Source organism: Hyla sarda, chromosome 1 (assembly GCF_029499605.1).
Source record: "Hyla sarda isolate aHylSar1 chromosome 1, aHylSar1.hap1, whole genome shotgun sequence".
NCBI classification, from domain to species: domain Eukaryota; kingdom Metazoa; phylum Chordata; class Amphibia; order Anura; family Hylidae; genus Hyla; species Hyla sarda.
The window spans coordinates 607,784,515-607,809,069 of NC_079189.1; the positions used below are offsets into that span (position 1 = coordinate 607,784,515).

At 45.5% G+C, this 24,555-nt stretch overlaps 1 protein-coding gene across 1 annotated transcript in view; it reads right to left on the reverse strand.

Moving 5' to 3' along the window:
• Positions 1 to 24,555, reverse strand: part of LOC130299357 (zinc finger protein 615-like) — a 68,651-nt gene continuing 44,096 nt past the window's right edge. Inside the window, exons 11-16 of the mRNA XM_056551446.1 lie at positions 19,624 to 19,831; positions 6,332 to 6,499; positions 4,567 to 4,693; positions 4,383 to 4,474; positions 4,140 to 4,248; positions 1 to 2,669 (exon numbers count right to left, since the gene is read on the reverse strand). Of these exons, the coding sequence (XP_056407421.1) occupies positions 1,975 to 2,669; positions 4,140 to 4,248; positions 4,383 to 4,474; positions 4,567 to 4,693; positions 6,332 to 6,499; positions 19,624 to 19,831 (1,399 nt within the window). The 3' untranslated portion in view covers positions 1 to 1,974. The remainder of the gene's footprint in view (positions 2,670 to 4,139; positions 4,249 to 4,382; positions 4,475 to 4,566; positions 4,694 to 6,331; positions 6,500 to 19,623; positions 19,832 to 24,555) is intronic.

Here is a 24,555-nt window from a genome sequence, read left to right on the forward strand (position 1 = left end):
TGCTATATACTACTATATACACCGCAGGAGAAATGCTAGCACAGGCTTCCAGTATCCGTATACACTGCTATATACTACTATATACACCGCAGGAGAAATGCTAGCACAGGATTCCAGTATCCGTATACACTGCTATATACACCGCAGGAGAAATGCTAGCACAGGCTTCCAGTATCCATGGTTTCAGGTGCTGCACATCTCGTATCTTCACAGCATAGACAATTGCTTTCAGATGACCCCAAAGATAAAAGTCTAAGGGGGTCAGATCGGGAGACCTTGGGGCCATTCAACTGGACCACGACGACCAATCCATTTTCCAGGAAACTGTTCATCTAGGAATGCTCAGATCTGACACCCATAATGTGGTGAATGTCTGTCTTATACAAGGGCAACTTATACATTTTCACCGGGAGGCCCTCTTCTCCGCTCCGGCCCCGGACTAGTGACGTTGCCTTGACGACGACGCACAGGGACGTTCATGCGCATGAAAGTCCCTGTGCGCCGTCGTCAAGGATACGTCACTAGTGGGCATTTTTGAGGGCATTTCCATATTGTTGTTTCATATATCTGTAAAAAGATATACAGGGATTTCTTTGTTTATCACACTCTCAGTTGTTATATCACAAGTGTTTTGTATTGTGGTCCGTTCTGTGGACATTTATAAAGAATCATTAATAAAAGGTACATCTTATAGTGTTCTTTCGGTTATAGTGTTTTGTTCACACTTTAAGCATTATAATTAGTTCTGTGATTTTGCCCTGGGCAATTGCCCTATTTGCTCTATGTGATCGTATTGTAGGAATAGATAGGGGGGTCAGTGAGATTACTGGAGATTAGGAAGAAGAACAATATGAGGAGAGAATTAGGGAAGAAGAATCAAGTCAACAAAGAAAACTCTGTGAGCTCTGAGATATTAACAACTTCAAGAGGCCGCATAGATATCCAGTAAACCCCCCAGAGGAGACCCTCATGTCTACTGTTCTAAAGGACTTACAATCACATTTCATTTCTATCAGGGACAATCAGGACCGAATCAGGAGATGGTCACATTATGCTCATTGGACTGGGTTATTATTTGTTTTGTCCCTTAGAATCCTTTCAACTTCAGCATCTCGCTGGAAGGTTTTACTGCTGAGACTCTCTTTGTCTCATGTGACTTCTCTCATGTCTAGCAAGATCTGATTTACTTGGAAAACATTTCCCACATTCTGAACATTAATAAGGCTTCTGTCCTGTTGTGAATTCTCTCATGTCTAACAAGATGTGATTGATCTCTAAACCTTTTCACACATTCTGAACATGAACATGGCTTCTCTACTGTGTAATTTCTCTCATGTGTGACAAGATCTGATTTATTTATAAAACATTTTCCACATTCTGAGCATAATGAAGGCTTCTCTCCTGTGTGAATCCTCATGTCTAACAAGATGTGATTTATTTCTAAACCATTTCCTACATTCTGAACACAAACATGGCTTCTCTCCTGTGTAACAAGATCTGATTTATTTGTAAAACATTTCCCACAATTTAAGCATGAATGTGACTTCTCTCCTGAATAAATTCTCTCACGTTTAACAAGCTATTATTAAAAATAAATAAATAAAAAACATTCTGAACATGAATACGACTTCTCTCCTGTGAGGCTTCTATCATGCATAACAATCTTTTTACTTGTAAAACATTTCCCACATTCAAAGCTTGAATATGACTATTCGCCTGTGTGATGTCTTTTATGTTTAACAAAATTTTAATGATCTTTAAACCATTTTCCACATTCTGAACATGAACATGGCTTCTCTCCTGTGTAACTTCTGTCACGTGTTACAAGATCATATAAAATTTTTCCACAATTTAAGCATGCATGCTGCTTCTCTCCTGTAAAAAAATCTCTCATGTTTAACAAGTTGAGATAAAAAAAAAAAATATCTCTCACATTCTGAACATGAATACGGCTTCTCTCCTGTGAGGCTTCTATCATGCATAACGATCTTTTTTACCTGTAAAACATTTCCCACAATCAAAGCTTGAATATGAATTATCTCCTGTGTGATATCTTTTATGTTTAACAAAATTTGAATGATCTTTAAAACATTTCCCACATTCTGAACATGAATATGGCTTCTCTCCTGTGTGAATTCTCTCATGTATAACAAGATCTGGTTTACTTATAAAACATTTCCAACATTCTGGGCATGAATGTGGCTTCTCTCCTGTGTGAATTCTATTATGCCTAATAAGATTTGATTTACACGTAAAACATCTCCCGCATTCTGAGCAGGAATACGGCTTCTCTCCAGTGTGAATCCTCTCGTGTCTAACAAGCTGTGTTTTGCGTACAAAACATTTCCCACATTCCGAGCATGAATACGGCTTCTCTCCTGTGTGACTTTTTCTGTGAGTACAAAGATTTGATGATCTTGAAAAATATCTTCCACATTCATTACATTGATACCTTTTCCCCTCTTTCTTGTCTGTACTTGCGGTAACAACTTGTGATTGGTCGGGAGAAGGTTCCTGATGATCTGGCGGATTGTATGATAGATCTGTACTGTGATGTCCTGGATGTAGTACAGGTTGTGGTGTATGATCTTCTCCTGAGGAGCCCTGCATGGTATCTTCATCTTCATAATTCAGCGATAACATCACATCTTCATCATAGTTGGGATTTTCTGTTAGGAAGAAAGATTTTTTTTTTTCGTTTTCTACAAACTAGTGACATTTATAACATTTCTATTTTTTATTTTTTTTTGCAGTTTTTTATGCAGTTTGAGAAGCTGTTTTTTGTTAGCTAAAGTCATATGTGGAGCCAGATCATAGGCGGCACAATACAAACGCTTATATACAGAACCAACAAGCACCGGGCCAACGTGACATAGGGGTTTACATTGCACAGCGTCTCCAGACACGAGAATATCAAACACGACTGGGACTTTTCAGCTTTTCTCCTGACACCTATTGGACATATCTGAAATGAAGTGGGACAATGGTTTGTTACTCTAAAGAAGAGATAATTATTGGATCTACACGGTAAAGACTTTAGTCCCAAAACATGTGAACGTAGAAGGAACTCACGGCACTCGGTGTAGATGCAGATTAGGACTTGTACTCCCGGTAGAGGAAAAACACAGGCGTTGGGAGGGGGAGAAGCTTACGCCGCTTTCACGGGTCCCTACTTATCACTGAGCACCGGACGGATTGATGCTATCACAGTATTGGTTGGTGCATCGGTGGGTCCGTGTCCACACATTGGGAAGAAGAGCAGTCCGCAAGCCCTTTTTATCGATTTCAGACTCATGCTGGAGTCCTAAATCTCAGACTGCAGCCGGGACACAGACAAGCTCTGCACTGCTCTCTACCTGTCAATCAGACAGGCAGGAGCCAGCACTGTGCTCACAACACAGCAGGGCATACTCCTGACTCTGCCTTACTGCATGCCCTCATTAATTTTACTATCTAAGCTTCGATCTTTCTTCTCTTTGCACATGCAGTTGTAAACAGATAGAAGATTCAGAGCTGCCAGCTGAGCTTGTCTGTGTCCCGGCTGCAGTCTGTAGCATAGTAACATAGTTCATGAGGTTGAAAAAAGAACAGAGTCCATCAAGTTCAACCTATATCCCTACTGAGTCCCTACTGAGTTGATCCATAGGAAGGCAAAAACCCTCGTAGTAGAGGTAAAAATTCCTTCCCGACTCCAAATATGGCATCAGAATAAATCTCTGGATCAATGTTCTGTCCCTATAAATCTAGTATATATATAACCAGTAATGTAATTATTCTCAAAAAATGCATGGGGTAACACCTTCTGGAATTATTACATACCTGGGGTAACACCTCCTGGAATTATTTCATATCTGGGGTAACACCTCCTGGAATTATTACATATCTGGGGTAACACCTCCTGGAATTATTACATACCTGGGGTAACACCTCCTGGAATTATTACATACCTGGAGTAACACCTCCTGGAATTATTACATACCTGGGGTAACACCTCCTGGAATTCTTACATACTTGGGGTAACACCTCCTGGAATACTTACATACCTGGGGTAACACCTCCTGGAATTCTTACATACCTGGGGTAACACCACCTGGGATTATTACATACCTGGGGTAACACCTCCTGGAATTATTGCATACCTGGGGTAACACCTCCTTGAATTTCCTCCTTCACTTCCCTCATACACGGGTGATGGCCCCTCATCCTCTCTTCTTCATCCTCCACTTTATTATTAGTCAGATCTCCCCCCTGATGTGACATATAGAACAATTCACTACAATACAGCAGACAGGAGGAGCAACAGAGACCCCCAAAATCTATCCCCACATCTATGACTGCAGGACCCCCCTATAGAGATGTGGGATAGGATCAGCCTCATCTACCTGATGCTTCTCTGGGACATTTCCCTCTGGACAGTCCTGGGAATACAGAGGACGGGGACACCTCTCGGGTGGATCTCTATACATGACTCCATCTGTAGGGAACACACAGGGAATGAATACATCACCTGCTGGAGATTTCTATGTTACTATGTTCTATGTTATATATATATATGTCTCTTCTTACCTGGTGATGGGAGGGGCTGCTGATCCTCCATCATGACCTGATCCTTGTACTGATCCTTGTGTCCTTCTACATACTCCCACTCCTCCATGGAGAAATAGACCGCCACGTCCTGACACCTTATAGGAACCTGACACACAATGATACAGTCATCACCCCGACCCCTCCAGTGGTGTTACTGTATAATGTCCCAGCATTCCCAGCAGTGTCACCTCTCCAGTCATCACCAGACCCCTCCATTACTGTATAATGTCCCAGCATTCCCAGCAGTGTCACCTCTCCAGTCATCACCAGACCCCTCCATTACTGTATAATGTCCCAGCAGTGTCACCTCTCCAGTCATCACCAGACCCCTCCATCACTGTATAATGTCCCAGCATTCCCAGCAGTGTCACCTCTCCAGTCATCACCAGACCCCTCCATTACTGTATAATGTCCCAGCATTCCCAGCAGTGTCACCTCTCCAGTCATCACCAGACCCCTCCATTACTGTATAATGTCCCAGCAGTGTCACCTCTCCAGTCATCACCAGACCCCTCCATTACTGTATAATGTCCCAGCAGTGTCACCTCTCCAGTCATCACCAGACCCCTCCATTACTGTATAATGTCCCAGCATTCCCAGCAGTGTCACCTCTCCAGTCATCACCAGACCCCTCCATTACTGTATAATGTCCCAGCATTGTCACCTCTCCAGTCATCACCAGACCCCTCCATTACTGTATAATGTCCCAGCAGTGTCACCTCTCCAGTCATCACCAGACTCCTCCATTACTGTATAATGTCCCAGCAGTGTCACCTCTCTAGTCATCACCAGACCCCTCCATTACTGTATAATGTCCCAGCAGTGTCACCTCTCCAGTCATCACCAGACCCCTCCATTACTGTATAATGTCCCAGCATTCCCAGCAGTGTCACCTCTCCAGTCATCACCAGACCCCTCCATTACTGTATAATGTCCCAGCATTCCCAGCAGGGTCACCTCTCCAGTCATCACCAGACCCCTCCATTACTGTATAATGTCCCAGCAGGGTCACCTCTCTAGTCATCACCAGACCCCTCCATTACTGTATAATGTCCCAGCAGTGTCACCTCTCCAGTCATCACCAGACCCCTCCATTACTGTATAATGTCCCAGCATTCCCAGCAGTGTCACCTCTCCAGTCATCACCAGACCCCTCCATTACTGTATAATGTCCCAGCAGTGTCACCTCTCCAGTCATCACCAGACCCCTCCATTACTGTATAATGTCCCAGCAGTGTCACCTCTCCAGTCATCACCAGACCCCTCAATTACTGTATAATGTCCCAGCATTCCCAGCAGTGTCACCTCTCCAGTCATCACCAGACCCCTCCATTACTGTATAATGTCCCAGCATTCCCAGCAGTGTCACCTCTCCAGTCATCACCAGACCCCTCCATTACTGTATAATGTCCCAGCATTCCCAGCAGGGTCACCTCTCCAGTCATCACCAGACCCCTCCATTACTGTATAATGTCCCAGCAGGGTCACCTCTCCAGTCATCACCAGACCCCTCCATTACTGTATAATGTCCCAGCATTCCCAGCAGTGTCACCTCTCCAGTCATCACCAGACCCCTCCATTACTGTATAATGTCCCAGCATTCCCAGCAGTGTCACCTCTCCAGTCATCACCAGACCCCTCCATTACTGTATAATGTCCCAGCATTCCCAGCAGTGTCACCTCTCCAGTCATCACCAGACCCCTCCATTACTGTATAATGTCCCAGCATTCCCAGCAGGGTCACCTCTCCAGTCAGCAGCTCCATCATCTTGTTGATGAGTTCTAGGATCTTCTGTTCTTCCATTTCCTTATGTATCAGGGGGTGAGGTGGGGGCCCCGGGATTGGGCTCCGGGTTCTTCCCCATCCTTCACACACAGGGGCCCGACAGCGCCCACTAGAGGACTTCTTCACTACTGTGTAATCCTGTGTATGGAGAGACACATTAATATCACTACATACATTCCCAGAATCCCTCACCTCTCCAGTCATATCCATCTCTTATTACATAGATAAGAATGAGGTCATGTGACATCACTCCCAGAATCCCTCACCTCTCCAGTCATATCCATCTCTTATTACATAGATAAGAATGAGGTCATGTGACATCACTCCCAGAATCCCTCACCTCTCCAGTCATATCCATCTGTTATTACATAGATAAGAATGAGGTCATGTGACATCACTCCCAGAATCCCTCACCTCTCCAGTCATATCCATCTGTTATTACAGAGATAACAATGAGGTCATGTGACATCACTCCCAGAATCCCTCACCTCTCCAGTAAGCCGGAAGAGTATCTCTAAGGTGAGGTTTATGATCCTGTCGGCCATCTTGTTCCTGTCTCTCTCCATGGTTGATGGGTCATCCAGGAGAATTCTCTTATATAGAAGATATCAGCAGAGTATCCTGGATTGGAGAAACCTGAAGGGAAGAAGAGGAGACGATGAGAAATGGCGGCTGCTAATAGAAACAACAACAGATGGAGAAAGAAAGAGACAATTACACAGAAAGTTCTGGATCTTGTGATCAATGAGAAAACCCCATAAGAAGTGATGAGAGGCCGAGATATCATCTATGAAGCCTCCTCATATGAGCAGGAATATAAATATATCTACACAATGCATTGGTGGAGATTTATCAAAACCTTTCCTGGAAAAAAGTTGACCAATCAGATTGCTTCTTTCATTTTGCAGAAGTTTTGTTAAAAATGAAAGAATCAATCTGATTGGTTGCTATGGGCAACGTTTTCTCTGGCCAGGTTTTGATAAATCTCCCCCACATATGTCTCTATACCTATATATTTACAGGAGGTGTGTCCTTACAGGACCTGCAGTGATGTCACAGTCATGTGATCAGTCACATTGAAGAGAAGGGGAGGAGTCACATGATCAGGGGCTGCTGCTCTAGGCTCATCTGCTCAGTGTATACAGGACTCTGCTGTGCTGGTTGTGATCGCTGCTGGATGAGCTGAAGTTATGTGTATGCAGCAGAGCTGTGTGTGTGTGATGTGCGTGGTGCAGAGCTGTGTATGTGTGTGTTATATATGTCTGCAGCAGAGCTGTGTGTAATGTGCATGTAGCTGAGCTGTATGTGTACACAGTAGAGCTGTATATGTGTAATGTACATGTAGCTGAGCTGTATGTGTACACAGTAGAGCTGTATATGTGTAATGTACATGTAGCTGAGCTGTATGTGTGTCAGTAGAGCTGTATGTGTGTAATGTACATGTAGCTGAGCTGTATGTGTACACAGTAGAGCTGTATATGTGTAATGTGCATGTAGCTGAGCTGTATGTGTACACAGTAGAGCTGTATATGTGTAATGTACATGTAGCTGAGCTGTATGTGTACACAGTAGAGCTGTATGTGTGTAATGTACATGTAGCTGAGCTGTATGTGTACACAGTAGAGCTGTATATGTGTAATGTACATGTAGCTGAGCTGTATGTGTACACAGTAGAGCTGTATATGTGTAATGTACATGTAGCTGAGCTGTATGTGTACACAGTAGAGCTGTATGTGTGTAATGTGCATGTAGCTGAGCTGTATGTGTACACAGTAGAGCTATATATGTGTAATGTGCATGTAGCTGAGCTGTATGTGTACACAGTAGAGCTGTATATGTGTAATGTACATGTAGCTGAGCTGTATGTGTACACAGTAGAGCTGTATATGTGTAATGTACATGTAGCTGAGCTGTATGTGTACACAGTAGAGCTGTATATGTGTAATGTACATGTAGCTGAGCTGTATGTGTACACAGTAGAGCTGTATATGTGTAATGTACATGTAGCTGAGCTGTATGTGTACACAGTAGAGCTGTATATGTGTAATGTGCATGTAGCTGAGCTGTATGTGTACACAGTAGAGCTGTATATGTGTAATGTACATGTAGCTGAGCTGTATGTGTACACAGTAGAGCTGTATATGTGTAATGTGCATGTAGCTGAGCTGTATGTGTACACAGTAGAGCTGTATATGTGTAATGTACATGTAGCTGAGCTGTATGTGTACACAGTAGAGCTGTATATGTGTAATGTACATGTAGCTGAGCTGTATGTGTACACAGTAGAGCTGTATATGTGTAATGTACATGTAGCTGAGCTGTATGTGTACATAGTAGAGCTGTATATGTGTAATGTACATGTAGCTGAGCTGTATATGTGTAATGTGCATGTAGCTGAGCTGTATGTGTACACAGTAGAGCTGTATATGTGTAATGTACATGTAGCTGAGCTGTATGTGTACACAGTAGAGCTGTATATGTGTAATGTGCATGTAGCTGAGCTGTATGTGTACACAGTAGAGCTGTATATGTATAATGTGCATGTAGCTGAGCTGTATGTGTACACAGTAGAGCTGTATATGTGTAGTGTACATGTAGCTGAGCTGTATGTGTACACAGTAGAGCTGTATATGTGTAATGTACATGTAGCTGAGCTGTATGTGTACACAGTAGAGCTGTATATGTGTAATGTGCATGTAGCTGAGCTGTATGTGTACACAGTAGTGCTGTATATGTGTAATGTACATGTAGCTGAGCTGTATGTGTACAAAGTAGAGCTGTATTTGTGTAATGTACACGCAGCAGAGCTGTGTGTAATGTGCATGTAGCTGAGCTGTATGTGTACACAGTAGAGCTGTATATGTGTAATGTACATGTAGCTGAGCTGTATGTGTACACAGTAGAGCTGTATATGTGTAATGTACATGTAGCTGAGCTGTATGTGTACACAGTAGAGCTGTATATGTGTAATGTACATGTAGCTGAGCTGTATGTGTACACAGTAGTGCTGTATATGTGTAATGTGCATGTAGCTGAGCTGTATGTGTACACAGTAGAGCTGTATATTTGTAATGTGCATGTAGCTGAGCTGTATGTGTACACAGTAGAGCTGTATATGTGTAATGTGCATGCAGCTGATCTGTATGTGTACACAGTAGAGCTGTATATGTGTAATGTACATGTAGCTGAGCTGTATGTGTACACAGTAGAGCTGTATATGTGTAATGTACATGTAGCTGAGCTGTATGTGTACACAGTAGAGCTGTATATGTGTAATGTGCATGTAGCTGAGCTGTATGTGTACACAGTAGAGCTGTATATGTGTAATGTACATGTAGCTGAGCTGTATGTGTACACATTAGAGCTGTATATGTGTAATGTGCATGTAGCTGATCTGTATGTGTACACAGTAGAGCTGTATATGTGTAATGTGCATGTAGCTGAGCTGTATGTGTACACAGTAGAGCTGTATATGTGTAATGTGCATGTAGCTGAGCTGTATGTGTACACAGTAGAGCTGTATATGTGTAATGTGCATGTAGCTGGGCTGTATGTGTACACAGTAGAGCTGTATATGTGTAATGTACATGTAGCTGAGCTGTATGTGTACACAGTAGAGCTGTATATGTGTAATGTACATGTAGCTGAGCTGTATGTGTACACAGTAGAGCTGTATATGTGTAATGTACATGTAGCTGAGCTGTATGTGTACACAGTAGAGCTGTATATGTGTAATGTGCATGTAGCTGAGCTGTATGTGTACACAGTAGAGCTGTATATGTGTAATGTGCATGTAGCTGAGCTGTATGTGTACACAGTAGAGCTGTATATGTGTAATGTACATGTAGCTGAGCTGTATGTGTACACAGTAGAGCTGTATATGTGTAATGTACATGTAGCTGAGCTGTATGTGTACACAGTAGAGCTGTATATGTGTAATGTACATGTAGCTGAGCTGTATGTGTACACAGTAGAGCTGTATGTGTAATGTGCATGTAGCTGAGCTGTATGTGTACACAGTAGAGCTGTATGTGTAATGTGCATGTAGCTGAGCTGTATGTGTACACAGTAGAGCTGTATATGTGTAATGTGCATGTAGCTGAGCTGTATGTGTACACAGTAGAGCTGTATATGTGTAATGTGCATGTAGCTGAGCTGTATGTGTACAAAGTAGAGCTGTATATGTGTAATGTACATGTAGCTGAGCTGTATGTGTACACAGTAGAGCTGTATATGTGTAATGTACATGTAGCTGAGCTGTATGTGTACACAGTAGAGCTGTATATGTGTAATGTACATGTAGCTGAGCTGTATGTGTACACAGTAGAGCTGTATGTGTAATGTGCATGTAGCTGAGCTGTATGTGTACACAGTAGAGCTGTATATGTGTAATGTGCATGTAGCTGAGCTGTATGTGTACAAAGTAGAGCTGTATATGTGTAATGTACATGTAGCTGAGCTGTATGTGTACACAGTAGAGCTGTATATGTGTAATGTGCATGTAGCTGAGCTGTATGTGTACACAGTAGAGCTGTATATGTGTAATGTACATGTAGCTGAGCTGTATGTGTACACAGTAGAGCTGTATATGTGTAATGTGCATGTAGCTGAGCTGTATATGTACACAGTAGAGCTGTATATGTGTAATGTACATGTAGCTGAGCTGTATGTGTACACAGTAGTGCTGTATATGTGTAATGTGCATGTAGCTGAGCTGTATGTGTACACAGTAGAGCTGTATATGTGTAATGTACATGTAGCTGAGCTGTATGTGTACACAGTAGAGCTGTATATGTGTAATGTACATGTAGCTGAGCTGTGTATGTGTGTGTGTGTTATATATGTCTGCAGCAGAGCTGTGTGTAATGTGCATGTAGCTGAGCTGTATGTGTACACAGTAGAGCTGTATGTGTAATGTACATGTAGCTGAGCTGTATGTGTACACAGTAGTGCTGTATATGTGTAATGTGCATGTAGCTGAGCTGTATGTGTACACAGTAGAGCTGTATATGTGTAATGTGCATGTAGCTGAGCTGTATGTGTACACAGTAGAGCTTTATATGTGTAATGTGCATGTAGCTGAGCTGTATGTGTGCACAGTAGAGCTGTATATTTGTAATGTACATGTAGCTGAGCTATATGTGTACACAGTAGAGCTGTATATGTGTAATGTACATGTAGCTGAGCTGTATGTGTACACAGTAGAGCTGTATATGTGTAATGTACATGTAGCTGAGCTGTATGTGTACACAGTAGAGCTGTATATGTGTAATGTGCATGTAGCTGAGCTGTATGTGTACACAGTAGAGCTGTATATGTGTAATGTACATGTAGCTGAGCTGTATGTGTACACAGTAGAGCTGTATATGTGTAATGTACATGTAGCTGAGCTGTATGTGTACACAGTAGAGCTGTATATGTGTAATGTACATGTAGCTGAGCTGTATGTGTACACAGTAGAGCTGTATATGTGTAATGTACATGTAGCTGAGCTGTATGTGTACACAGTAGAGCTGTATATGTGTAATGTACATGTAGCTAAGCTGTATGTGTACACAGTAGAGCTGTATATGTGTAATGTACATGTAGCTGAGCTGTATGTGTACACAGTAGAGCTGTATATGTGTAATGTGCATGTAGCTGAGCTGTATGTGTACACAGTAGAGCTGTATATGTGTAATGTGCATGTAGCTGAGCTGTATGTGTACACAGTAGAGCTGTATATGTGTAATGTACATGTAGCTGAGCTGTATGTGTACACGGTAGAGCTGTATATGTGTAATGTACATGTAGCTGAGCTGTATGTGTGAGGATCCTGATCACAAGAGCTTACAATCTATGAGGAGACAAGAGGAGTGAGGATCCTGATCACAAGAGCTCAACAGAATAGGGGATAAGTGTCTGATCTCAAGGGGTCTGACTTCTGGGACCCCCGCGGTCTCCAGCTCGGTGTCCCAGCTCTCCTCATGCTTGGAGTGATCTCTGCTTTGTGCAAAGAGACTGTTGACCACAGCACAAAGCTGTGGTCAACACGCCCCCTCTATGCATCTCTTTGGGAGAGCCAGAGATACACGAGTGCAGTATTCCCGACTCTCCCATAGAGATGCATGGAGGGGGCGAGTTGACCATGGTCGCTCCGAGCAAAAGAAGAGACGGACTTCTGGACACAAATCTTCAGAACACCAAGGCTTCAGGTTGGAGATCCCAGGGGTCCCAGCAGACCGGAACCCCACAATCAGACACTTATCCCCTATTCTTTGGATAGGGGATAAGATGTTATGTACTGGAGTTCCCCTTTAATACACTCGGATAACCCCTCAGCAGTGGCCTTCATACATCAACAGGGGGAGGCCCCAGGCACAGTTCTCTACAGACCATCTTAGGGAGAATATTGTTGTGGGCAGAACAAACTGTAAAATCAATTCCAGCAGGTCACTTATAGGCTGCTTGGAACTTCAAGGCCGATTTCTAGAGATGAGCGAACTTACAGTAAATTCGATTTGTCACAAACTTCTCGGCTCGGCAGTTGATGACTTATCCTGCGTAAATTAGTTCAGCTTTCAGGTGCTCCGGTGGGCTGGAAAAGGTGGATAAATTCCTACGAAAGAGTCTCCAGCCACCGGAGCACCTGAAAGCTGAACTAATTTACGCAGGATAAGTCATCAACTGCCGAGCCGAGAAGTTCGTGACGAATCGAATTTACTGTAAGTTCGCTCATTTCTACCGATTTCCTAAGTAGACAGGAGCTTGGCCCCGGGGAATTGATATTAGGGCTCTAGGGCTTCAGGTTAATGGAGTCTCCAACATATAGACTTTTTTACAACAAGGAAGAATTACAAAGTCGAAGTTTTTTTTTCTCTAAATCCCAGAAACTATCCCACAGCAGTGGACGCCCTCAACCATGATTGGTCGGTACCCAGGATTGGTCGGTAGAACTATTTTACGTCTTCCCTCCTCCTCGGCCACTGATCCCAGAGTACTCGGGATGATCCTTTCCCCACCAGGTCACCACGTCCTCATATCTTCACTATGGGCGAAGTGAGGTTGGCTTCTTCTCCTTAAAGGGGTACTCCGCTGCTCAGCATTTGGAACAAACTGTTCCGAACGCTGGAGCCGGCGCTGGGAGCTCGTGTCTTCATAGCCCCGCCCACTCAATGCAAGTCTATCACCTTCCCGCTAAAGGAGGTATGCATACGTCCTATCTATCTCCGGCACTGCCGCGGGCAGTGCAGGAGTTCGGTGGTGGGACCCGGCTGTCAATCACATCCGTAGTCCCGCTGCAGCTGCCAGAGCCGCGATCGCATCGGTCCCAGCAGCATTAACCCCGTAGATGCCGTGATCAGTCCTGATCACGGCATCTATGGTATTGACAGGGGGAGCGCTTTCCCCCTGTTCACCAGCGGGGGCACCGGATATGATCGCGGGTCGTCGTTGGTTGCTATGGCAGCAGGAGGTCAGATCATGATGTCCTCTCTGCCTGCTACTTAAGCCTGTGAGATCCAGACAGAGGCTGTAGTGTGTACAGCTCATCAGGTTATACTGTGCTGCAGTACAAATGTATTGCAGCATAGTATAACCTGTAAAATGAGTAAAAAATAAAAAGTTCTTCAATAAAAGTATGAAGTGTAAAAAAAAAGCCCCTTTCCCAATAAAAGCCCTGTGTTATCATCAAAAAAGATCAAAAACACAAATCATATACATAATAGGTATTGCCACGTCCGTAATTACGTGTACTATAAAACTATCGTGTAAATTATCCCGCACGGTAAACGCCGTAAAAAAATAAGTCAGCAACAAAAAAATTTGCCAATATTGGTACAAATAGCGGAATAAAAAAGATCAAAAGGTAGCACATATCGCAAAATAGATACCAATAAAAAGTATAGCTCATCTCACAAAAAATTTAAAAAAAGGCGGACGAAAAATAAAAAAAGTTACGGCTGTTGGAAAAGGAATGGCAGAAAAAGAATTTTGCTCAGAAAAGGAAAAAGAACATAGAAAGCGATATAAAATGGGTGTCACTATAATCATACTGACCCACAGAATAAATATAACATCACTTTTACCGCACATTATACACCGTAAAAATAAAAAATATAAATAGCCAGAAATTTTTCAGTTTTTCACAATATTTGGAGTTTTTCACAAAAAATCTGCATGTGTCAACAAAAATGCACCAGTTATATAAAGTACAAAATGTCACGAAAAAACAATCTCAGAATTGATTTGCTGAGAAAAAGTGTTCTAAAGTTATTACCATTTAAATAGATAAACGTCAAATTTTAAAAAAAGAGCCTGGTCATAGAGGTAAAAAAATGGGTCCATCCTTAAAGGGGTATTCTACCCCTAGACATCTTATCCCCTATCCAAAGGATAGGGGATAAGATGTCAGATCGCCGGGGTCCCGCTACTGGGGACCCCGGGGATCGCTGCTGCAGCACCCCGCTATCATTACTGTGCAGAGCGAGATCGCTCTGCGCGTAATGACGGGCAATACAGGGGCCGGAGCATCGTTACATCATGGCTCCGCCCCTCATGATGTCACGGCCCGCCCCGTCAATACAAGTCTATGGGAAGGAGGCGTGGCAGTCGCATTAAGAGGACGGGCCGTGATGTCATGAGGGGCGGAGCCATGATGTCACGCTGTTCCGTCCCCTGTATCAACCGTCATTACGCACAGAGTGAACTCGCTCTGTGCAGTAATGATGGCGGGGTGCCGCAGCGGCGATCCCGGGCCTCCCCAGCAGCGGGACCGCGGCGATCTAACATAAGGGGATAAGATGCCAGGGGCGGAGTACCCCTTTAAGGGGATATGGGAGGTGATGTGACGGCTGTCATGCCCCCTCACATAGACTTGCATTGAGGGGGCGGGGCGTGACCTTGAGAGTGGGCAGGGCTTTGACGTGACGAGCTCCAGCGTTCGCTGTTAAGCGTTTGGAACAAACTGTTCTGAATGCTGCAACCGGCGCAGAGAGCTTATGATGACATAGTCCCGCCCCCTCATGATGTCACGCCCCCGCCCCTCAATGCAAGTCAATGGGAGGGGGCGTAACAGCTGATTTGGTACATCAGATCCAAAAACCTACACTTTACAGCCTGGGGATTGAAATGTCCATGTTAGTAGCCGAGAAGTTCTGTAATAAAGAGGTAACACTCTCCCTTATATGAAGTCTCTTCTGTTTGCAGTTTGGAAGAAGCTTTCTTTATGGTGTGACGATAACTTCTTACTTTCTTATCCTGTTTTCTTTCCAAATCTTGGATTTTCTTCTAAAGGGGTAAGAGTTAGGTCTATCTGCCAGTACTCTAAAAGTTTCGGCACTAGTTGATCTCCACAATACTAAGATGGCGGACAATCTACAGTCATTAGGGCAGTGGAAAGGATTAGGCCTAGAATAACAGATGTGTGGTCACGCCCTCTTCCCATAGACTTTGGCTGAGGGGGCGGGCGTGACATCACGAGGGGGCGGCCGCGAACACGGAAGCCCGCACACAGCGTTAGGTCCCTCAACATACGATGGTAATTCATTCCAAACAACCCATCGTTTGTGGAATCCATCGTATGTTGAGGGATCCGTGCAATGTAAAGTATAGGAAGTTATACTCACCTGTCCCCACCGCTCCGGACCGCGTCCTCACCGCTCCCGATGCTGTCCCAGGAGCTCCCGATGCTGTCTCGCTGCTCCGGCGTCTTCTTCGGGATCCTCCGGCTTCTTCCGCATCTTCTCCGGTGTCCGGACCTCGCTTTCTGGTGACGTTATTATGTTGCGGCGCCGGGACGGCGTGTGCAGCGATATAATAACGACGCCGGAAAGTGAGGCCCGGACCCTGGAGAAGATGCGGAAGAAGCCGGAGGATCGCGAAGTGGACCCGGAGCAGCGGGAATAGGTAAGTGAACCTGACAGGGATGCTTAAACTGCTATCCGACAGCAGCTTAAGCATTTTGTGCTGTCGGATAGCAGTTAATGCGATGGCCCCGACATCGCATGTCGGGGGGTTACTGTATTTTTTATTTAAATCAACAGATGCCAGAAAGTTAAACGGATTTGTAAATGACTACTATTTAACCCCTTAAGGACGCAGCCCTTTTTCACCTTAAGGACTGAGCCCTTTTTTGCACATCTGACCACCGTCACTTTACGAATTAATAACGCGAAAACGCTTTTACCGAATATTCTGATATTGTTTTTTCGTGACATATTCTACTTTATTTTGGTGGTAAATTTTCGGCGTTACTTGCATCCTTTTTTGGTGAAAAATCCCCAAATTTCATGAAAATGTTGAAAATTTTGCATTTTTCTAACTTTGAAGCTCTCTAATTGTAAGGAAAATGGATATTCCAAAAAATGTATATTTTTCTTCACAAACACAATATGTCTACTTTATGTTGGCATCATAAAATGGACATATTTTTGCTTCAAAGACGTGTGGGAAGATGTGGAGATGCCCCCATTTTATCAATGGTTTGTGAAACAGAATGTTGTGACCGCCCTCATGGATGGTGAGCCCAGATCCAGAAAGGTTAAAGAAGACCTGTATACCTGGAAAACTCTCCAAGATGAGAGTTGAGTTATGGGGGATCTGTTGGACTACCTTCTGGCGAAAAAGGTACCAACCTGTCTACACCCGGCTCAGTGTGATTTTGAGTTGAAATGTCTGTGGCGACAAAGGAAGCGACTGTTTGTGCACAAAGGACTGTTGTACCGAAATTCTTTGGATCCGGTCTCCAGCACAAATGCGAGCTATCATGAGTCCAGCAAGTTCTGAAATAATTCCAGCTCCTGTGTTTGCTGAAGGAGAGCCGGCTGAAGCTGTAGAAGCTCCAAGGGTTCCTGATTCTCCAGAGGTGGTGCTGTGTAAATCCCAAAGGTCAACTCAGGGACAGTTACCAGCCAGGTACAAAGAGTAATAGTACCTTTGTATAAAGTTATCAGTATGAAATACTGTGATGTTTAGTCAGTCTAGCATAGATAATGCTAATATGTACATAGTGCTTTGTGTGTATAAATTAGTCAAATGTCATGCCTAATATTGGAATTTAGGTGCACTACTGTGGTAGATGTAAACAATGACATTGGCTAACCCTCAACACTGATGTTAAAATTGAGACATTAGCCAGTATATCCTTGTATGAAGGACACACCAGAGCCCGCACACCAACGCCAAGGTTTCTCAAGTTACACGGGACCTAACACTAAACCTACCTGTGTGTGATAAGCAAAACAGGGGCCAGTGGGCAATTATGGCAGCATTAGGCCGACTCACAGCCTCCCCCCAGGTACCCTCCTGTGTGGCTGAGCACACATACAATAGGAGGAGGGAGGCAGACTATAAGCCCCACCTAAGTTGGCTGATGAGGTTGCTGGCCTCACATGTGCACCTTAATGCTGCCTTGAAAGTGTTCAAGGCTCATTACATATGGAGTTTACACACCTCCATGTATAACATTTTAAGAAACAACAAAAACGTGGTCTCAAATGGCTGGAGGTGCTCAACCCCAAATGCAGTTGTACAATTGTGCATTTATACTGGGGGAGCTAGTATAAATGCACAATTGTACAACCGCATTTGGGGTTGAGCACCTCCAGCCATTTGAGACCACGTTTTTGTTGTTGCTTTAAATTTTATACTTGGAGGTGTGTAAACTCCATATGTAATGCGCCTTGAACACTTTAAAAAAAAAAAACAAAAAAAAAAAGAAACTGTAAATTTTTATTGTTTTGACAAAAGGTTCAACGACAATAGATACAATCAAGTAGCAAAATTGTGGGGGGGGGGGGGGGGGGCAAAACCCCCTACAGGACAATAAAATGTAGTAACCAAACAGTACAATGCACAATATCGAAGCTGATATATACTAAGAGAACAGAACCCATAAAATACTGGAGCCCGTTCCTCCAGCATAAGGGAGAGGGAAGGGGAAGGGGAGGGGGGACGACAACAACAACCAGCAGGGAAGAGGGAGGACAAGGAAGAACACATGAACGGTTAAGAAAGAAAAGGAAAAGAGAAAGGAAAAGAAGAAGAGAGGTCCAGAAGGAGCACACCGCTTAGGGAGGCTGTCTATCGGTGAATCTGTCCCAAGGGTCCCACACTGAAAGGAATTGTGGAATAGTGTTGTTCATGGAGGCGGTAATAGACTCCAAAGAGCAAATCTCCCGGATCCTAGCTATCAGTTCACCCTCAAATGGGGGGATGTCTGTTTCCAATGTTTGGCTATCAGAGTCTTGGCCGCTATAACTACATGCATAAAGAACTTAAACAGTCTCTTGGCTAAAGCCCTAGTAGACAAATGCAAGAGAAAAAACAGTGGATCCAGAGGCACCACCACCTCCAGGACATTTTGTAACAGTCGCTGAACCAACTCTCAAAATGGAGTGATAAACGGGGAAGACCAAAATATATGGAAAATATCCCCCAGACCCACTCCACATCTCCAACACTGAGGGGGAATATCAGGGTTCAGTTTATTTAGTAGGACTGGAATGTGATACCAGCCCATTAGCATCTTGTATTGTGTTTCCTTATAAGCAGTGCAGATAGAGGCCCGGGAGGCCCGATCCCAGATCACCCGCCACTGAGGGAGTGTAATAGGAATGTTAAGGGCTTCTTCCCAGCGTCCCATGTAACAGTGAGTTGGGGCAGGAGTATCCCGAAGGGAGAGCAATAGGGAATAAATACTCGAGAGGAGTCCCCTCATCTGTGGCCCACCCCTAGACAGCCTCTCAAAGCCTGAGGGGAGTGACACAGTCAGAGAGCCCCGCTGCGATAGCAGGAAGTGCCGAAGCTGTATATAGTGAGTCAGTTCAGAGGCGGGGAGGTCCCAACGAGATCTCAAGCTATTAAATGGCAGAAGAGTACGCGTGAGCGGGTCCACTACGTCAGCCCAACAAAACAAACCTCGAGAGCCCCACTCCCGTACCATGTGAGAAGTGCATCCCAGGGGGAAGTCTGAGCGGTATAGGAAAGACTGCAAGGGGTAGGATGGGGAATGGAGGCCCAGAGCAGTAAGTCAAAACATATTGGGAGAAGGACATAGGGCCCAGAAGAGGAAGTGCAGGGAAGGGGAGGGGTAAGGACCATAGGAGAGAGTTGGGGTGAGTAGGGGCTAGCCAAAGTTTTTCCAACTCCATCCATTTACTATAGGCGTGGTAAGTCGACCATGCAGCTAGGTGACGCAAATGCACCTCCCAATAATACTTTGCTACATCCGGTACTCCCAACCCCCCAGAAGAACGGCTCGCCAACATTACCAACATGGGCAGTCGATGTCTTTTAGTGTCCCGAATAAATCGAAAAATAGCCGATTGAAGGGAACGTAGCGCAGCTAAAGGAACTCGCACCAGTAACGTCTCGAAAAAGTAGAGTAGCTTGGGCAGGATAGTCATTTTGACCGCCGCAATGCGCCGAAAAAAGGAAATATATTGAGAGATCGCCATTTTTCCATCAAGGAACGCAGCTCTTGAAACAAGGAGGGGAAGTTAGTGGAGTACAAAGAAGAATAGGAAGAAGAGAGGGACACTCACAGGTATTTAATGGCCGTAAGGGACCAACGGAAGGAGTGGTTACCTTTCAACTGGGATATTAGAGAGGAAGGGAAGTTAAGGGGCATGGCTTTAGACTTAGAAAGATTAACCTTATAACCAGAGACCCGGCCATATTCACGTAGAAGCTGATACAAAGAGGGCAAGGACAGAAGAGGGTTAGAAGGAGTGAGCAAAACATCATCTGCAAAAGGGCAAATCTTAAAAGCCCTATCATGAAGGGTTATCCCCGAGATGTCCGGGTCTCCCCGGATCAGAGCTGCAAGCGGCTCTATACAAAGATCAAGGGGGACAACGGGCATCCCTGCCGAGTGTCATTTGGGAGAGTAAAGGGAGGTGAGGAAGTAGAAGGGAGCTTGAGAGAGACAGTGGGAGAGGAGTAGAGCCCCCTCAGTGCTGTGAGAAAATTACCAGAGATTCCAAATTTCTGCAGGGTAGCGAACATGAATGGCCATCCCAACCTATCAAAAGCCTTTTCAGCATCTAGGCTGAGGAGTAAGCTTGTTCAGATCTCCTATTAATGAGATCAATAAGATCCACCACCCGTCTCGTGTTATCGCCACCCTGACGACAGGGAATGAAACCAACCTGATCCTTGTGAATAAGAGTAGGGAGGAAAGTGCAAAGGCGTGCAGCTAAGAGCTTGGAAAACTAGCAACAGACTACAAGGGCAGGATCTGCTCTCCCAGTATAAATGCACAACTGCATTTGGGGTTGAGCACCTCCAGCCATTTGAGACCACGTTTTTTGCTGTTGTTTAAAAATGTATACTTGGAGGTGTGTAAACTCCATATGTTAATGCGCCTTGAACATTTTCCAGGCAGCATTAAGGTTGCACCTGTGAGGCCATGCACCTATATCAGCCAACTTGGGTGGGGCTTGTAGCCTCTCTCCCTCCTCCCATTGTATGTGTGCTCAGTCACACTGGAGGGAACTGGGCGCAGGCTGCATGTCGGCTTAGTGCTGCTGTAATTGCCCACTGGCCCCTGGTTTTTGCTTATTACGCACAGGTAGGTTAGCGTTAGGTCCCGCGCCATTTGAGAAACCTTGGCGTTGGTGTGCGGGCTCTTGTGTGTCCTTCATATAAGGATACACTGGCGAATGTCTCAATTTTAGCATCAGTGTTGAGGGATAGCCAATGTCATTGTATACATCTACCACAGTAGTGCACCTAAATTTCTGTATTGTATTAAAACTATTTCAGGTCAGAATTGAGGAGGGCTATGGGCTTATAACTAGAACAATCATGAGGGTCTTTATTAGGCTTGGGAATTAGCGTAATCAGGGAATGTAAGAAGGACTGCGGGATCCCCCCACCCCCCCCAGAAAGGAGTTAAACAAGGGGACTAGCTTGGGAAGAAGAACAGAAGAATAGGTCTTATAGTATGTAAACCCATCAGGGCTTCGGGTGCGCCCGGTTGGGGAAGTCTTAAGAACTTCAGAAAGTTTCTCCAGCGTGACAGGAGCATTCAGGGACTCCATGCCAGTGGCAGAGAGGGCCGGAAGGCTACATCTAGAAAGGAATGTGTCCAGTACCGGGGCTCGCTCCCCAGGGTCCGCCGGGAGTTGTGAAGGAAGGGAGTACAGCTTAGAGTAGTAGTCATGAAAAAGGCAGGAAATAGAATCAGGGCGGTAATGGAGGGTCCCTGTGTTATCTTTAAGAGCTGAGGGGGCCTGAGCGATAGCATGGTCCTGCAGACGCCTAGCCAGCATAGTGTGGGCCTTATTACCCTTCTCATAGAACCGCTGCTTAGCATAAAGCAATTGCCGTTCTACCTTATGGAGAGCCAGGTCTCCCAATTGGGACCGTGCAGTGACCAGATGCCTCAGGATCGATAGAGAAGGAATAGTTAGGAGAAGAGCCTCCAGAGTAGAAATTTGTGCCTTAAGTTCCCGGGAGCGGAGCAATGCGTCTCTCTTCAGGCGAGAGCCCAGAGCGATGCAGTGTCCCCTGACCACAGCCTTGTGAGCCTCCCATAGAATTGTCGGGGAGGACACAGAGCCTTCGTTGGTTGCAAAATAATCATTAATATGAGATAGGATCGCATCCCGGGAAGTAGGAGTTTTGAGTAGAGAGACATTAAGACGCCAGTAGCAACGGCGTGGAGAAGTAAACGGAGAAAAGGATACAAGAACAGGACTATGGTCAGACCAGGAGATAGGTTCTATAGAAGCAGAAGAGAGCATGCAAACCAAGGGAAGGTTGCAAAAAAAGTAGTCAATGAGCGTATGGAGTTGGGGGTGGGAATAAAAAGAAAACGAACGATCCGAAGGATGCTTAATGCGCCGCAGATCATAAAGCGCCGCAGAGCATATCAGGCGCCGAAAAAGCATAGATAAGTGCAATTGGGAAGGAGGTGTTCGTGAGCCCGTCGTAGAGTGGCGATCAGCCAAGGATTAGAAAACTAAGTTAAAATCGCCCCCTAAGAGCCAGGCCAAGGGTGGGAATTTACGTCGACGCGCCATCACCCGACGCAGGAAGGGAAGTTGTGATGAGTTAGGGGCATAGACATTACAAAGGAGCAACTGTTTCCCCCCTAGGGTACCCTGGAGAACAACAAACCTACCCAAGGGATCAGCATAGAAGGAGGAGACTTGCAGAGGGCAATGCCTCAATATTAAAATCGCAACTCCTGCCGCCTTTCTATCAATGGAGGCTATGTAGGTCTGGGGGTAGAGGTGGTAGAGAAATTGGAAAGAGCCCGTCTTGTCCAAGTGCGTCTCCTGAATGTAAACAATATCTGCTCTCAGGGCCACCAACTCCCGCTGCAGCCATCGCCTCTTAGTGGGGGTGTTAAGCCCCTTAACATTCAAAGAAACGCACTTAGCCATGAGAGGTCAGGAGAGGGCAGGAGAAAGTAAATAAACCATACTCACTGAGAGCGAGCACCCGGGACGTCACCAGCATCCCAAACTACCGCCATAGACCTCAAGAGCAAACAACAGAAAGAAACAACAAAAGAAAAGACAATGGTGAAATACAAAAAAACGACAAACTGGAACACGAGGGGAGGGACATAGAACAAGTTATTCCAAAAACTAACCAATGGCCCGCAGGCCAAAGAAGAGACCAATGCTAAGAAAAACAGTCGATGTAAAGCAATAAACAGCATTACAATAACAGGTATCACGGTCTCAGTGAGGGAGGTGGAAGCAAACATCCAAGAGGAACACCCAGAAACCAGGAAAACATAAGTCCACTCGATGGCCACGCTAAGGGGTAGTCCCAAATATACTTCCTGCGGGAGTAGGAATATCCCCCGTAAACCACCAGAGAACGGGGTAGCAGGAAGAGATGATCCATGACGAGGGGCAAGAGCTCAGCAAGCCAGCTAACAGTCAACAGCAGAGAACAACAGACCCAGACAAAGTTCTCACGATGGAGGTAGGACAGCTCCAGAGGAGCTGGGCGGAGGGGCAGCCTTACCTCGCCCAGAGCGCTTCCCACGGACCGGTTTCCACACGGGCGGCAGGGACAGGGGAGGAAGGATCAGCCCCCAGTCCTGAATCCCAGGAACAGGAATGTCCAAGGAAGCACAAAAGTCCAGCAGGTCCATGAAGGTCCGAAGTACAGCATAGCGGCACTCCCTCCTAGCCTGAAGGGCAAACGGAAAGGACCATCGGTAAGGAATCTGTGCAGACCGCAGAGTGGACAGGAGAGGTTGCAAAGTCGCCGTTTATGTAGAGTGATCCAGGAGAGGTCTTGGTAGAGTTGAATGGGAGCACCGTCAAAATCAAAATTCTTCAAGGAGCGGGATTTCGCCATTATCCTCTCTTTCAGCTGGAAGTCCGAGACACAACAAATGACATCCCGGGGAGGACCATTAGTAGGGCGGGGGAGTAGGGCCCGATGAGCACGGTCCAGTTTGATCCTATGTGATGGAGGCTCCCCCAGGATCATGTTGAAAATATCCTCCAAAGTGACATGTAGATCTTCATTCTGGGTAGCCTCAGGGAGACCACGCACCCGGATATTATTACGCCTACCCCGGTTGTTCAAATCCTCTACATGTGAGTGAAGGTCATTAAGGAAGGCAGTTTGGGCAGACATGGTATTTTGTAGCTCTCCGATGTAGGACCTTGTGGAGTCATCGGCCCCCTCCAAATCATCCACCCCTTGAGAGACATGCTGAAAGTCTTTTCAAGCAATTTCAGCCCGGCAAGTGTCCTTGACTTCCTCAATAAGTGCTTTAAAGTCCTCCTTAGAAGGCAGATGAGAGAGTAGCTGACTAAAGTCCATAGGAGGCAAGGTAGAAGCAGGGATTCCAGGGCACCCCAGCTCCATGTCGGGGCCATCACCCCAATCAGTATTGCTAGCCCTCAAGCTGGGGGCGCCCGGGGACCCCGGCATGGTGGGAGAGCCCCCAAGGGGTACCACCCCGGAGGGTCCCCCCGAAGACTTAGGAGATTACATAATTCTCTGTGGCTGAGGAGGAGCACCGAGGGATGGAGAAGGGAGTCCAGGGGCCCAATCACCCACAATAGCAGGGGATGATGCAGGGGACACAGCCCGGGCAGGGGAAGCCCCAGCAGTATGTGCAGGAGAGGAGGAAAGCACCTTGAGAGCGGAGGTGATCCCTAAAGCGGAGGGGCCTGTTAGTGCAGGGAGGTGGCCCTTATGGAGAGGTGAGGAGGCCCCAG